Source organism: Medicago truncatula, chromosome 1 (genome assembly GCF_003473485.1).
Source record: "Medicago truncatula cultivar Jemalong A17 chromosome 1, MtrunA17r5.0-ANR, whole genome shotgun sequence".
Lineage (NCBI taxonomy): Eukaryota > Viridiplantae > Streptophyta > Magnoliopsida > Fabales > Fabaceae > Medicago > Medicago truncatula.
The window spans coordinates 17,923,099-17,939,475 of NC_053042.1; the positions used below are offsets into that span (position 1 = coordinate 17,923,099).

General features: G+C 32.0%; 1 protein-coding gene across 1 annotated transcript; it reads left to right on the top strand.

Moving 5' to 3' along the window:
• Positions 1-8,075: 8,075 nt before the first annotated feature.
• Positions 8,076-16,297, top strand: LOC120578114 (B3 domain-containing protein At4g34400). Its single transcript, XM_039830244.1, has 11 exons — positions 8,076-8,202; positions 8,643-8,725; positions 8,809-9,298; positions 9,397-9,521; positions 9,703-9,780; positions 9,899-10,145; positions 14,795-14,877; positions 15,026-15,518; positions 15,631-15,755; positions 15,852-15,929; positions 16,043-16,297. Exons 2-11 carry the CDS (start codon positions 8,654-8,656, stop codon positions 16,280-16,282), a joined length of 2,031 nt encoding a protein of 676 aa, XP_039686178.1. The 5' UTR covers positions 8,076-8,202; positions 8,643-8,653; the 3' UTR covers positions 16,283-16,297.
• Positions 16,298-16,377: the final 80 nt, after the last annotated feature.

Sequence of the window (16,377 nt, forward strand, 5' to 3'; positions counted from 1 at the left end):
TTTTTATTCCTTCATAATTATGAATTTCTTAAACAATTTATAATTAATTTGTATCTCGTTTAAAGACTACAAAATTTCATTATGAAGGTTCTTATCATGTTCTAGTCATGCCTACAAAATTAAGGAACTAAATTTGACTTGTGAGTATACGCTTACGCGGAACAAAATTTCAATTTTGCAAGTTTTGGTTGAAAAATCAAAATAAATTTAAACGACTTCGAAATGTTATGAAACTTTACAGATCCTTTTTATGTATTTTATAGATGTCTATGCAAATAATGAGCTCGAAATTCGATTTATAGGTCGAGATTTCCGTTGTTTTGTTTTTTGAGCTTTTGACACTTTAAAAATTCATAATTAATTTGTCGTTTGTCGAAAATTTATAATTTTTTTGTGTAAAGCCATATTTTAACGTTCTTAACTCGCCTCTAACAAATCATGAAAAAATTCAATCTCTCGGTTGCTTTTTTGGACTTCGCGTATATTACAGGGTTATAAATAATAAAAATCTCGAATTACATGGTCAGAATACATGTTATTTAATTACATGGCCAATTTTCAGACTTCACGTATATTACATGGTCAATTTCAATTAATAATCCTATTTTAAATTGCACTTTTGTTGACAAAATGATAAACCTCTTTTATTTTGATTTTTTTAGTTAAAATTAAAATTAAAAAAATGTATCGATTTATGACTGTTGATATATTATGTCACATGTGAATTTGCGATAAATTATTTGCTCGGGCTCCATAAATTTCCTGACTCCGCCACTGATTAGTCAAGTATGTGATGCACAACATGTTACTTCAGACATTGACCATGTTTTCATGGCCTACTAGTTTACTTAAAGAGTTTGAAAAGTAGGTAAGGAATTTCATTTAGAGTGGGGACATTTCCAATAAGAAGATTTATGAACATAAATTCATTAGGGGTTTTATCCCATTTTTAGTTTCATCTTAGAGTTAAAATTAGGAAGTTTGAATGCATTTTAGTCGATATTTATAAATGAATCCTTAATCAGTCATGAAAAGACAAAAATAGGAAAATAGTCTTGAAACCGTGCTATGCATTTTACAAGTTAAACATTGATGATTGAGGCATATTAGTTATAGATGTTCTAGTGAGAAGAAATGAAGAAAGGATTAAAGAAACTAGAAATGGGTCTATCACGTATTGCGAGCTATGAGCCTTGCAACGTGAAATGTGAAGGATAAAGAGAAGGTGTTCACCTCTGTCTCACTTGAGTCATGAGATATGAGCCGCCCATTGTGAGTATTGAAGGAAAAGCGTAATGATTATATTGCTCTCTGTAAGGCTCACATCGTAAGTTACATGCTCACGTCACGGGCCAACTTACCCTTAAATTTAGGAAAACACATGACTATATATATATTGGACCCCTAGGACAGTGAAAAATATCTTTTGACGAGGAGACAAAGGCAGAAACATGATTTTAGAATATTAGGCGCAACCAGAGCCATTTAGGAGCCAATTAATCATCAATTGGTGGTTCTTTTATTATGTTTCTTTATTAATATTCATTTGGGGTTGGCCCAATGGTTGATTTGAGATCTTGGAGTGTGCTTCTCTGAAGGTCTCTGGTTTGATTCTCTCTGGTGCCAATTTTAGTGGACAATTCCATACAAAGCCTTGCTCTGGATTTAAATGGACCCCCGCAAGTGGGAGGTGGGATTTGTCCCCTTGGGTCGCATACCTTGTTTTAAAAAAAAAAAAAAAAAAAAAAGAATCACGAATAGCTAATTCTCTCTAGTTTAGGCTATGAAAGAGGAACTTCCATGTGATTGTTTGATTATGTATTCCATGTATTCTGTTGATTGACTTTGTATTTTATTCGGTTCATTTATCCTTAATGGTTTTATGAGTTTACAAATGTTCACAGATTGATCTAGGTCTCAATGCTTGCTAACCATAACTTTGGAGTTTTACCTAATAACCGTTCAATTGTTATTAGCTTCAGACATATCCTAATAATAATCTGTGTACTTAATTTGGAGTTCTTAAACCTTCAAGAGTTATCAGTTGTAAGATATTAGGGAGCAGTAATAATTATTGAAGAGTGTTAATGACACTTGGCTTTATTTAATTCGTTACATAAAGGATGATCAAAACATTGGCCTAACTATTTTGATCAAATTCTTAAAATTGAATAATCATTCCAAGTTGTATTTATAGTTTGCTTTTACCCCAGCAGTTCAGATCAGGAAATCTGACATGACCCAGTCCACCTTTTAGTCTATCTCGTAAGTCACTCATACCAATCCATTTGCCAAGTGACCCCCTGGTACATACATCTTAATCATAATCGTAGTAGTTTAGTAGAAATAATACAATCCCTATAGAGATGAACTTTATAATTGTTTCCCTAATCAACATCATAAATGAAATTGGGTAGAAACCACTAAAAAGGAGAAAAAAAATCAGAACATCATACCAGATATATGAAATCACAATACAAGTTCATTAAACTCTTGAACACATTAATGTTTTAGGTCTTATTCTCTTCAAGACATATTTCTCTCATTCTCAATTTGTTCCTTGGCAAGCATCTCCTGAAAAAAAAAAAAAAAATCTTTTATTTGATAAAAAAATATGGTGTTGTTAAAATATATAGTTCCAATGTTTCAAAAACAAAAATTACAACAAGTAGTTTTTTTTAGAGTATTACAAAACCTAGTTGACTGGCACTAAAATACCTATGTTACTGATCACTTCAATTTGTATTTATTTTCTTTGCTCATCAGTACGAATCGCATAACATTTCTAACAGTGAAACTCAAAATAATGTGTTGAAAAAAAAAATGAGAACGTTAAATATTCAAATTAAGCTTACTCACATGAGTCACATTGGTCATTGGTACGTTTTTTCTCTTTCCTCTTAGCATTCTTTTCCTGTAAAAATATTTTGTTTGGATTTGCAGTATAAGTAAAAATTTAGAAAGTATTATTTTATCAAGTCAAAAATATTTATGCCTTTGCAAATAGAAAAAAAGTCTAAATGCTTTTTACCCAAGTAACAGCAATCAAATACAATGACGAAAATGGTAGCTCAAGATTGTACCTTGGGAAAGAAACTTTGAGGCAAGTTAAAATCTTCTTCATGATTAAGCATATCGATCTCTTCGTCGTCTTTTAACATTTCTATGTTGTATAATAAAATCATTCTGATATGATACAATGCTTACTTGATGATTATGTGTTATTCTTATTGCTTTTATACTATTACATAAAAGTCTACAAATGAGTACTAGAATTACTCATAAAAGAATGGATACACAACAGTAACAAAAAAGGATACACAACAAATGCAAAACAAAGGGTGGAAATTAAAACAAAAATGCCAAAATTCTAGAAGTTTCCCTATCATGGGAGTGGGAGAACCAATAGAAACATGTATAAAAGTTGAAGTTTTTGATATTTAAAAAGTGTGTACTTACTTTGACGGTTTTGACCTTTTATTTTCCCTTACCAGCTTCTATTATACTATTCTCAAATTTTTCAACTATTATGATAGTTGGAAGTTATATGGAGTTAGTTAAGGTAGTTGGACTTGAGTTAGTAATCAACTATAGTTAGTTGATAAGTAAACTAGGGTTAGTAGCTTCGTTAGAAGTTAGTTAGAGTTAGTTACTCAAACTAATCTCTATATATAGGAACACTATTGTACTCATTCATTATCTTTTTCAATCTATTCATGTCTACAATGAGATTCTATGAGTATCTCCCACATGAGTACTCTTTTGCTTGCTATCTTGCTTACATCTATGACCTTTCTCCCTATGATTCCATGATTCTTAACATGGTATCAGAGCGATACCCTAGGAAGGAAGATGAAGATGATGCTTTCGTTGATGATTCTGATGAGGATGCAGTTTCAGTTGAAGATTCCGCTGCAATTGTAATTTCTGTTGAAGACTCCGACGAACTTGTGATTTCTGTTGAAGATTCCGACGAGGTTATAGTTTCCGATGAGGATTCTAGTGAAATTCCTGCAGAATTCGATTCCTCTTATTTCATCACATTTCACGATTCCGACTTGATTTTTGGTAGCTTAGGTCAAGCTTCCGATGTTGTTTCGGTGTCTCCACTCAAGCTGATTACACCTTTAATTGAAGGAAAATCGTTCAAGATTGGAGAAATTGACTGCGTTCTTTCGGATTCTGAATTTGTTACAGAGGAGGAACAACAAAGCTCGAATATTCCATTTGAAGGTTTACCTTCTTCGATCATGTGTCAGCACGGAAACGACGTCGATCAAATCTTGCATTGTCGGAAAATCAAGAAAAGCGTGCGACTTGCTGCAATGGTGTTGCAAACGTATGAGATTGCGAGTGCCTGCACAACCGCTGCCTAGGTGAAGTTTCGTTTTGATTTCTCAACAACTTGCTTAAGTTGTTCAGATTTTGTATTCGATCCCGGCGGAATGATTTCTTTAATTCCGTTGTGTGTTGTCGTCAAAGTTCTTCACCACACACGTTCACGTTTATGGTGGATACCTTGGGATCGAGGGAGGCATATATGGATTCCGGTGAAACCTCTTCTCTACAACCTCTTTGCAAATTACAACCCTAAGTTTCCAGAATTGATGATATTGATTGCTCAGTTTTCAAACAGAACCGTAAGCGTGTTTCATCAGAAAGAGATAAGAAAAGAGCGTTTTAGAAAATCTCTTTTTTGCATTTGCAGCAAATTATCTTGTCACTGAAGCTGTTTTGGAAAAGCACGTTTTGCAAAAGCGCGTTTCGCTGGTTTGTTGCAGAATCACAAAACCGCATCTTAGAAAAGCTGTTTGGAAAAGTGCTTATTGGAAAAATGCGTTTTGCAAAACAGTGTTTTGGATAAGCCTTTTTAGATCATACGAGTTTTTGGATTCGATTCAAACCCATTTTTTCAGTGTTATTTTAGGCAAACTTACTCATTATCTCAGTCACCTATAAATACCCTTACACACACACACACACTTTTCTACTCACTGAATCAATTGCGAATATCTCTCTAAAGCTCATAATGTCTTCCCCCTATTATTTTAGGCTCATTAAGTTTAGGATCTTATCTTCATATATAGTTTCATCATTACTATATTCTATTATCTTAAGCCACTATCACCGGTCATGTTTTAGACTTGTTATTGAGGTAATCACTTCTATTTATGCCTAAACACACTTTCTAATTTAGATATATAGATTAAGGACCCTTACTTTTACTATACAAGCTAACGGCTTGCTTAAACTCACTAATGCTCTCATAGAGGTTTTAGAGACCACTGAAAAGATTATCCAAAAATTTCATGAAAAACACAGCATGACCCATGTGCGGTATTTTAATAATAACTCAAGTTCTAAAAATGTAAATGGAGTCCAACCAAAAGAAAATGAAATCTAACATCCATGTCTATAATTTTCATGAAGACGCCCAAACCTAATTCGGAACTTAAACTTGCCAAACAGAGACAGTATGAAATGCACGGTTCATGCGTTTCCTAGGGGTAGACCGTGCATTTTGCACAGTGTTTGAATGATTACCCTATCATTCAAACACTAACTCTTAGTTAACCTACCAGATTATCCACTATTTTTAAGGCTAAAAAAACTCAACTTAAAAACCTAAACTAGCTTTCCTCAATTCTCATCTTTCAACTTCATCTTTTAATTCTTTCATCATAAATCTCTCATCACAATCTCACATCATAAGAGCAACATCATCTTAAGAATTAATTACCCTCCATCATATATTAAGATACCCTAAAGTGCAAAGATTCTATCCCTTCCCTCGAATATTCTGAAAATGCGACGTTTGGCTCTTTTCTCCTTAGCTAGGGTTTCCTCCTCTCCTCTCTTCCCCTCTTTCCTTTTCTCCGATTCAGCAAGAGTGTTTATTCTGATTTTATATCTCGCTATTAATACTAGGGAATTGGGCTATTCAGGAATTATTAATTTTCCCCTACTCAACTTACAATAATTTTACGTCTTCCCCACTTTCCTCCACATTTGATCAAGTAGTGAGTCATGCTAGAGACCTAAACAATCATAGATAATTATGAAATGATATCCTTCCGAATGGGATAAGAGAATTCCTAATATATATTCCCTTTTCGTCTATTAATTGAAGAAATAATTTGAAAATTACGTTGACCAAAAGATGTTGAAGCGGCATAGATTATTTGAATAGAACCTAATATCATTAACCAGGGGCAAAATATTGAATGAGCGTGGGAAAATAATTCCATATTAATTCGAACCAACCCATATGCTCCCATTTTTAATAAGATTCCGGCTAAAAGCATACAAGTGTTGTAACCCCACTTGTTTTATTACTTCTACTCTCAACTCCCACTTCTTTTTCTCATCATATTAACCCTCATCACCTATCAATCACAATAATAAATAAAATTCCGTCTATTTATCCTCATTAATTTAATAAAATAGAAATTCAGGGTGTTACACATCCTCTATCCAGAAATAGTAACCAAGACTCTTCCCTAAAGTAATTCATTTTAAATATTTGCATTGAGATAATTCATTTTATTAGCACTTTCTACTTACATTGAGTGCTTTCTTTTCATTACCAATAAAATAAAAAATGGTGTGAATGTGTATAGTTCCCACTCGGAAAGCTCAATTTAAAATTAAGTCATGGAGAGTACAAGGGGTTATTTTTTCAAAAGCTTAAAACAAGCCACTAATAAGTGACCCACCAAATCAAAAGGAAAAAAACATCTATCCATAAATAGTATAACAACTAGTAAAAATGACGCAATACTAAAAAATAAAATAAAAAATATGTCGCTATCTAATCATAAATTGATTTGAACAGACTCTCCTACCCTGTTGCCTTATATTAATGTGAAAGAGGAAAAACCCTTTAATTAGAAGCAAATCCAGCAATAATCAATAGTTTCAAAATTAAACCCCCTTTAGTAATAACTTTTTTTAGAAATCGTGGTTGGGCCTAACACAACCCCACAAAACCGGCTTGTGAGGTGAGGATTGCCCCCACTTATAAATACATTGTCAGGCCATGTCTTATCTGATGTGGGACTAGGTGGCCCAATGGATTTTAGAGAGGCTCTAATACCATCTTAGAAATCGTGGTTAGGCCTAACACAACCCCACAAAACCGGCTTGTGAGGTGAAGATTGCCCCCACTTATAAATACATTGTCAGGCCATGTCTTATCCGATGTGGGACTCTTAACAACTTTGCTAAAAGACACCTTCACAAAAATTAGTTGGTGTCTTTTAGCAAATGCTCATAGAATAGCTTGCTAAAAGACACCTTCATAAAAAGTGTCTTCGAGTAAAACCCATATATATATATATAGATAATGTAGTAACTCTTGAGAGGAGCCCGGACAATCATCATATTGGCCAAAAACAACTATACAGGTGAGTTGAACATTACATTATAACTCAAACCCTAAGTCATTGAGTTTATACGTTTATGTGTTCTTTCAGTTATAAATTGCTTAACATTAATTTTTTCATCCAAGTGAGAGACTTTTAACACATGGTAAACAACAGAATCACGTGAATGTTCCAGTTTTTGGTGTTACTGCAAATTGCAATTATTTGGCACCCCGGTTTACTGACATTTAGCTATTTATACAAAAGAAAACAACTGAAAGTTTCTTAGGGTGGTTGAAACGATTAATTAGCAATACATTTTAGATAAAATTACTTTAAGAGATGTACTAGTTTAAACCATGTCATTTATATTATACAGTTGATTTTATTTTTTTTGGTATCAATATATCCATGGCATGCTGTTAACATTGAATATTTGAAACACTAACTTTATATTTTTTAATACTTGAATTAATTTGATACAAAAGAAGTCCAATGGTATTAAATTCATTATTTGTGATGCACATCAGAAAGTAATTTATAAAAAACCATATGTCTATATCTCATACTCAGAATCAGTTACCAAAACCAGGAAAACAAATAAAAAGTGTTATTAGAGAATTAGTGGAAAAATGATAATGACAGAATTGCATAAGTAGAAATATAAATGGACCACCACTAATATTTATTCATTCAAGAAATATGCAATTAATAGCTAACCCTTTGCATTTGAATACATAATTCATTAGATGCAATATCTGTTCATAAAATGCTCTTCACCAAGCCCTAAGCATCTTCATCTTCTCAACACCAAAACTATTTATTTCTCTCTCCTTAGGTGTGTTCTCTCTGTTATTACACTCTCTTCTCTCACAACTTGTTTCTATTTTTCTCCAAGTTTTTTTTTTTATTTTAAATTTTGTTCAATGGATCTCTTTTCTTCTTGTTTCAGCAGATCCATTTAAAAGAAAAACACTTTTAAGTATTTTGCTTTATTTTTTGGATTTTCTACCTTTGTTTTTTATTATGTGTGTGATTTAATCATTTATGTGTTCACCTAGACATCATAAGTTTACTTAAAATTTTGAGTTTGACAAATAGTCAAATAAACTAGCTAGGGTGAATAGATTTGTTACCTTGTTTGTATATCGTTATATAACATGTCTTCTATTATTTCAATTTCTTGAGCAATTTATTTGGACACATATTGCTGTTGAATATTACCAAAGGTGTTGAGTTTGCAGGGCTTCTAATAGTTTGAATGTTGACATTTTTCAGACAACCAAACTATGACTAACAATGCAAAGGAGTATCCTGGCTTTTTCAAAGTCTTCCTTAAAGAGAAGCACTCTGAGAGAATGGTATTTTCTTATTCATAATCATGCTTCATCTAATTTAACTTTTAAGTAACATTGATCTTCATTGGTTTTTTAACCTATTGCAGCTTATCCCAAATGCTTTTATGAACTTGGTGCATTCAAAAAGAAGGGTAATAAAGGATTTTATCCTAAGAGATCGTAGAAGAAGAGATTGGTATGTCAAAGCGCGTCGTATTGGTGACGAGTTCTATTTTGATGATGGCTGGAAGAAATTTAGACAAGAAAATTGTTTAGTGGAGAATGACTTCCTTGTTTTTACTCATATTGAAAACAATGTATTCAAATTCAAAATTCTTGAACTATCATCAATGTGTGAAAAGATGCCGGTGATGGAAGATGAGGAAAATAATAATATGATGGAAGATGAGGAAGAGGAAAAGGATAGTGATGATGTTGATTATGATGACAATGATGATCATGATGCTGAAGAGGGTAATGATAGTGATGATGATGATGATGATGGATCTGAGAATATAAGGAAAGAAACACAGAGTGAAAATGTGTACAAGGAAAACAGTAAAAGTGGACATCAACATTGTAGAACCTGCAAAGCATGTAAGTTTTGACATCATACCGAAGATAAAATTGTTATTTTATTTTTTCATTTCTATATGTACTTTTGCATGCATTACCAAATGATTTATTTTTTTTAGGGGACATTGGAAGCAGCTCTGCAGGTTCAAACCTTGAAGACGATGAAATTGATGCTGAAATGTACATTCAACCGGGAAATCCACACTTCATTGCAAAACATAGTCTTTATAGACCCAATGAATTGGTATAATTCTTTATATCGATTCTTTATTAATCGCTTTATTTATTTTTTATCATACGCAAAAGGTTTATTAAGTGATTCTCCATGTATTGCTCTAAACATGTCAAGTTGTTGCAATTTCAATTTTCATAATTTACAACTATTAAATGTTACTTCTTTGATGTGCTTATTATGGATTTTACAGCATTTTCCGAAGAATGTAATTAAAGATTTCTGTGTTTGCTTCACAAAATATGTCAACCTTGTATGTTGCCACTGCAAGGTATGATTCTAATTCGTAGATTTGGTTTTTCACAATTATGAAATGATGTCCAGTTTTACAGATTGTGTTATCTTGAGAATTTGATATTTCAGTTGCAATCATCCTTTTTTTATGACAGGATATTAAAAGAAATGAAATAGAAGCCTATCATCACATCTTGCCACAAATCAGCACAAGACATACCGAAAAGAGAGGTGAAATACGTACTTGGAAAAATGGCCGAGTCTTGGTGCTAGGGTGGGAAGATTTTTGTAGAAAGTGCAAGATAACAGAAAATGATAGATGCTTGTGTGAACTTGTAATGCGCAACGGAGAAGCAATAGAAATGATAAGGGTTCACATTGTTAGGAAGGTTAACAAGAAATGAAGCAAGGAGGCCGCAACCGTACTAATGCATTTTCAATTAGCCTATGATGATCTTTGACTTGTTTGTTCTAATACCTTTCTTATGTAATAGTTTCTGTCACAACTATGATGATCTTTTTTATCTATGCCTTGTTGTATAATTATTTAGCTTGTATTAACTATTTCATAATCATGTGTCTGGTTCTGCATTGCAAGAAAAACAATGCACAATGGTTGAAATATGTGTTGAAAAAGTTTGGAAGTTATATTTTTTCGATTGGAAATGGGAAATCACTAACCTATTGCTCTTTTTATTCTGTTGTCTTCCATTTTCATTTTATCAAAACCCCTAACAGTGCAATTCCTCTAAACCCCAAAATCTATACAATCAATTGTATTCTTAAGATTATATGTGATGATAGTAGCAGCAGACTGAGAAGAAGGAATCATCTACTATATTGTTCCGCATCACGCAAACGAATTATATGACATATCAATAACCTATGAAAAGTTTAATGAGTGTGTGTACATGGTTATAGTCCCAATTCCATGTTGAATGAAGCACTAAATGAGTCCGTCCGATAATCTGCATTGCTGCGTGTGAACTACTCAGAGGGAAGGAAGGAACAGCGATCCCATAGAGATTCCATGTCGAAATGATCCACACCACCATGACTAACTTGTTGATGGTTTTTTGGTAGTATATACATTTTAGTTTTTTCAATAAATAAAAGTCATATGCTTGCTTAAACACTGATAAAATAAAATAAAAAACCTAGCAATGACACTTTTGATCGAAAATGTGTCGTTTAACAAAGACAGAACATCAACACATGTGACTATATTCAAGTAATTCATTTTCAATTAGCCTAACATGATTGTTGGCTAAGTGAAGAATGATATTGGGAAGAGAGAAAATTTAATCATCATTTAATAGAATTAAATTAACCTAAGTTGAAAGGTTTGTTCTTGTTGCATCCCATTAATTTTCAATTAAACCCCAAATTGACCAAAATGCTCATAAGATCTTTACAATGAATTCAAGTTTAAAACTTTGACCCTTCAAAAAAATAGTTTAAAAGTGTATTTAATTAGGAAAGAGTTTTAAATAACAACAAAAACCATACAAAGAATTACGTACCTCATTCAAAAGGAAACCCATTTGATATGCCCGATAAAGAATTATCTCGAGGGAGATAATGACGCTCACATTAATACGACGGATTGATGAACAAAGTGTTTCATTGTTGAAGATCTTTCCGGAATTCATGGAAGTTCCCTGTTGTCGGTGATACGGAAGGGGTGGTACCTGCACATGCGCTCCAACGCCCAAGTCAGGTGGAAAACTAGGAGAATGTGAGGTTTTAGGGATAGGATGAACTTACTCGAAATTGTAGTGAAGTCCCCTTTATATAGGAATAATGGAGTGTAATGGGTTGGAGCTTTACCATGTAATTGGGCCTTCACTAAGTGGATATGGTCTTCTGGCTGGTTCAGAACACCAGAAATTTCTAAAATATATTTAAAAAGTTAGGATGGACAAATAGGGACCATTTAAAGAAAGGTTGAATGTTTAAATTCACGTTATAATATAAACATATATTCTAACTCTATGATTTGAAATTCTTCCTATTTTTTACCATGTAATATATGTGAAGTCCAGAAAGGTGACATAGATGTTGAATATTTTTATGATTTTTGGAAGGCATGATTAGATCATTTACATATGACTTTCTGCAACAAAAGAATATATAATTTTCCGACAACATACCGATTAATTATGAATTTTTATTGCACCAAAAATCTAAAAAACAAAAGAAATTTTGACCTAGAAATTGAATTTTGAGTTGATTGTTTGTAGAGACATCTATGAAATGCATAGAAAGGATCTGGAAAGTTTTATAGCATTTCGAAGAAGCCTTAATTTATTTTGACCTTTCAACCAAAATGTGCAAAATTGCAATTTTGTTTTGAGTAAACATATACTTGCGGGTCAAATTGTGTTCCTTAATTTTGAAGGCATAGCTAGAACATCATAAGAATATTGACCATGAAATTTTGGAGTTTTAAACAATAGTTGAATTATTATATTGTTTGAGAAATTCAAAATTATGGGGATCAAAAATTCATACTTAATCCTTCCCTTGTTGAAAAATTCTAATTTATTGTGAAAAGGTGTATTTTAATGTCTTAAACTTGTATGCAAAATATCATGAAAAGATCGATCTCTAGGTCACTTTTATGGACTTCGCATATATTATAGCGTCAAAAATAAGAAGAATCTCAAATTACAGAGTAGAATATGTGTTTTTATTTTAACAAGATCATTTTTCAGACTAAGTGTATATTATTCGATTTGAAGAATTAATCTTTAAAAGAAAAGAAGTAATGTTTGACAATTCATGCAATGTAACCATTCAAGAACAAATTCTTTCAAGTAGTTGTTTCTCTTCACCAAAGGACATAAGTTTATCTATAAATTGAGATACTTTAAAGGCAGAAATATATAGACATAGAACATCAAATTCTCGTAAGTCAAAATTCTTCCAAAATCAATACTAAATCATTCTTTCATTTCTCTAGTGCACGAGATGAATAGAGATAACTTTATTTTGTAAACTATCATTGATCGATACGCTTGGTTTGAACATGCAAATCACATCGAAGATTTCAAAATATCTTCAAAGGGATTCGTCGGTATACCCTTTTGCATCCGGCTGGCATAACTAGTGATAGAGAATTGAAATTAAAGATTGGTATGCCTCACACACGCTTTGAAGCACTATTCATCGTGTTTTCCATCATCATTTTCTTGATCAAGTTAGACATATATTTGGTAACCTTACTTGTTTATGCCCTCGTTTTGATGTTTTGTGCTGATAACTTTAGTTGTAAAAAATATATTAATAAAACTGGTTTAACTATAGGATTTATTTTTATTCTAGAGATAACTAACAATAAACATAATACCCACAAATGTTCCGAAATCCTTTTAATAACAATAATATTTTGAATGAGGGTTAGGGTTCAAGTATTGGTAGAAATCTTGAACAGCAAGTAACAGTTTTAGGGTTTTTTGGTTTTGTGGATTTTGAGAGAATGAGAAGAAAGAATAGATGATAGGAATTGAGAAGTGAAATTGTATTATTGATATATGAACAAATGTAGCTTATATACTAGAATAAAGTTAGGTTGCTTGAAGCACAAGCTATGTAACAAACCCTAACTAAATAAGCTATTCTCCAACAAACTTGTAACTAATTCAAAACAAACTAAAAACAATAATGTGATTAACCACTAAACTAACAATAAGTAACATACTAACAATTTTTTAAATAATTGGTAAAGAAAAATAACAATTAACATACTAACATTTTTTTAAATAAGTTAACATACTAACATTTGTCACTAAAAAAAATGAAATAATAATATTTTAAATTTAATTCAAAATATTTAGCTCCCCCAACAACACTCTTTTTTTTTGGGAAGCTCCCCTCACAACACTTTATTTTCTTGATTTTGTATAATGATGATATACGGTCCAATTTTATTTTAAACTTTTATTATGGCAAATACACACAACCTATGATATACCACAAGTGATAGTAATTAAATGAAGATAAGATACATATATCTCCCCCTTTGTATCGTATCTTTGCTTCCATCACCCTATGATTCAAATATCAGTCAAACAAGCAAAAAAAAAATCCTACGTCACAAACATTGAATCACACACTTTCCTTAGTCCCTTTATTATCTGATAAATATGAATCTTAAAGAGGAGAAACCCCTATTAATCAAGAAATAATCATCACTTATGATAGCAGCACACATCCCTATTACAATGTCAATAATGTATATTTCATACTCAGAATGAGTTTCCAAAACCAGACAAATATATTAAAAGTGTTACTAAAGAATAAATAGCAAAATTAGAAATGTAAATGGACTGCCACTAACACTTATTATTGTTCCAAGGAAAAAAGCAATTGATTCTATGTTGAATTTTCATTCAAAGCTCATCAATACATGGTCTGTTTCTCTAACTCCTTAGCAGCATCTGCATCTTCCTTAACACACAACCCCATTTTATGTCACATTCCAAAGGTAAATGAACCTCTTACTTTACATGGTATTTTATTTCCTATTTCTTTGCAACTTTAATTACTTCCATTTTCTACACAAGGTAAATGTTTTACAAAATATATTCAAAAAAATTAACCTCTTCTTGTTCACTAATTAATTAAGGAACATAGAACCTTCCAACAAACCTTTTGTTCTTCCTTTAATTATTTTTATAGTTTGATCATATCTTGTATTTTGCCTTATTTTCTTGATTTGCTACTTACTATTGTTTTAACGGTATTATAAGTATAGAGTAATATGTAAGAGTTTTTTTTTTTATATTACGTGCAAAATAGTTGTTAACTAAAGTGAATAACATTATAACTGTGGGGCCAAGGTGTAGGTTTAGCAATACTTATAAGAAAATAAGACATTAATTCGAAATTATGTTGTTTAGTTTTGGAAAGACTTGTCCTAGTTCCTAGGGGGGAAAAGTTCTGTTTAATTTTATTTACAATTCCTTTCACATTGATTAAAAAAGTAAAAAGAAACCAAAAGAAATTTCTTAAGTAAAATAAATATAATGGTGTTGGCATTTTTTCAGATAACCAAATTATGACTAACAATGCCAAGGAGTACCCTAACTTCTTCAAAGTCTTCCTCACAAAGAAGCACTCTGATAGAATGGTATTTTCTTATTCTTAATCATGCTTCCTCCAAATATTACTATATCAATAATAATGAAAATAATATGTGATGTAAATAGTTATTAAATACTTGATATATCAACTCTTAAACATTGATCTTCATCATTTTTTAAAAATTTACTGCGCAGCTTATCCCAACGGCTTTTGTGAAATTGATGATTTCAAAACAAAGGCTATTGAAGGATTTTATCCTAAGAGATCATAGAGGAAGTGATTGGCATGTCAAAGTGTGTTCTATTGGCAACAAACTTTATTTTGATGATGGTTGGAAACTATTCAGAGAAGAAAATTCTTTAGAGGACAATGACTTCCTTGTTTTCACGCATATTGAAAACAATGTATTCAAGTTCAAAATCCTTGAACTATCATCAATGTGTCAAAAGATGAAGGTAATGGACGAGGAGGAAAATACTAATACGATAGAGGATGAGGAAGAGGCAGATGGTGATGATGATTACACAATGGTAGAGGAAGAAGAAGATAGTGATGATAACGATGACGTTGATGAGGAGGAGGACGAGGATGTTGCTGATATAATAATGAAAGAAAAAAGGAATAAAGGAGCTGGCAAGGGAATCAACAGAAGTTGTGAACATCAACATGGTAGAACCTTCAAAAGATGTATGTTTTTTATATCATACCGAAGAAAAAAAATACCAACTTGTTTTTTCATTTCAATATTTAGTTGTGTATGCAAGAGTAAACATTTACCTAACCTTTGATATTGGTTTAGGGAGCATTGGAAGTAGCTCTGCAGCTCCAAATCTTGAAGATGATGAAATTGATGCTGAAATGTATATTCAGCCAGGAAATCCATACTTCTATGCAAAACATTATGACTACAGACCAAACATATTGGTTTAATTCTTTTTATGCTTTTGTCATTTCATTCTTGTGTATATACATTTTTTTCTAACATATATTAATATGTGCATATTAAACAAACTTTTGCAGAATATTTCGAAGAATGTCATCAAGGATTTCTGCCTTTGCTTTACAAAGCATATCACCATTGTATGTTGCCACTGCAAGGTATAACTGTTATCAATATCTTTTTTACACTTATGAAGTGAAGTACATTTTTATTGATTGTTTGTGTTGAGAAATTGATATTCAAGTTGTATTCATCCTTTCTGTCATCACAGGATGTTCAAAGTAACGGAATAGCAGCCTATCGTCATATATTGCCGCAGATGAGAACAAAACATATTGAAAAGAGAGGAGAAGTACGTAAATGGAAAGATGGCCGAGTATTTGTGCGAGGGTGGGAAGATTTCTGCAGAAAGAGCAAAATCACAGAAAATGATAAATGCTTGTGTGAACTTGTGTTGCGTAACGGCAAATCAATTGAAATGCTAAGGGTGCACGTTGTTAGGGAGAAATGAGTCAAGCAGCAAAAGCACTCGTATTATTTCTGTAAAATATTTTTATGAAGTATGTATGTTTTTAATATAACTTATTGTAGTGTATTCCAGTACCA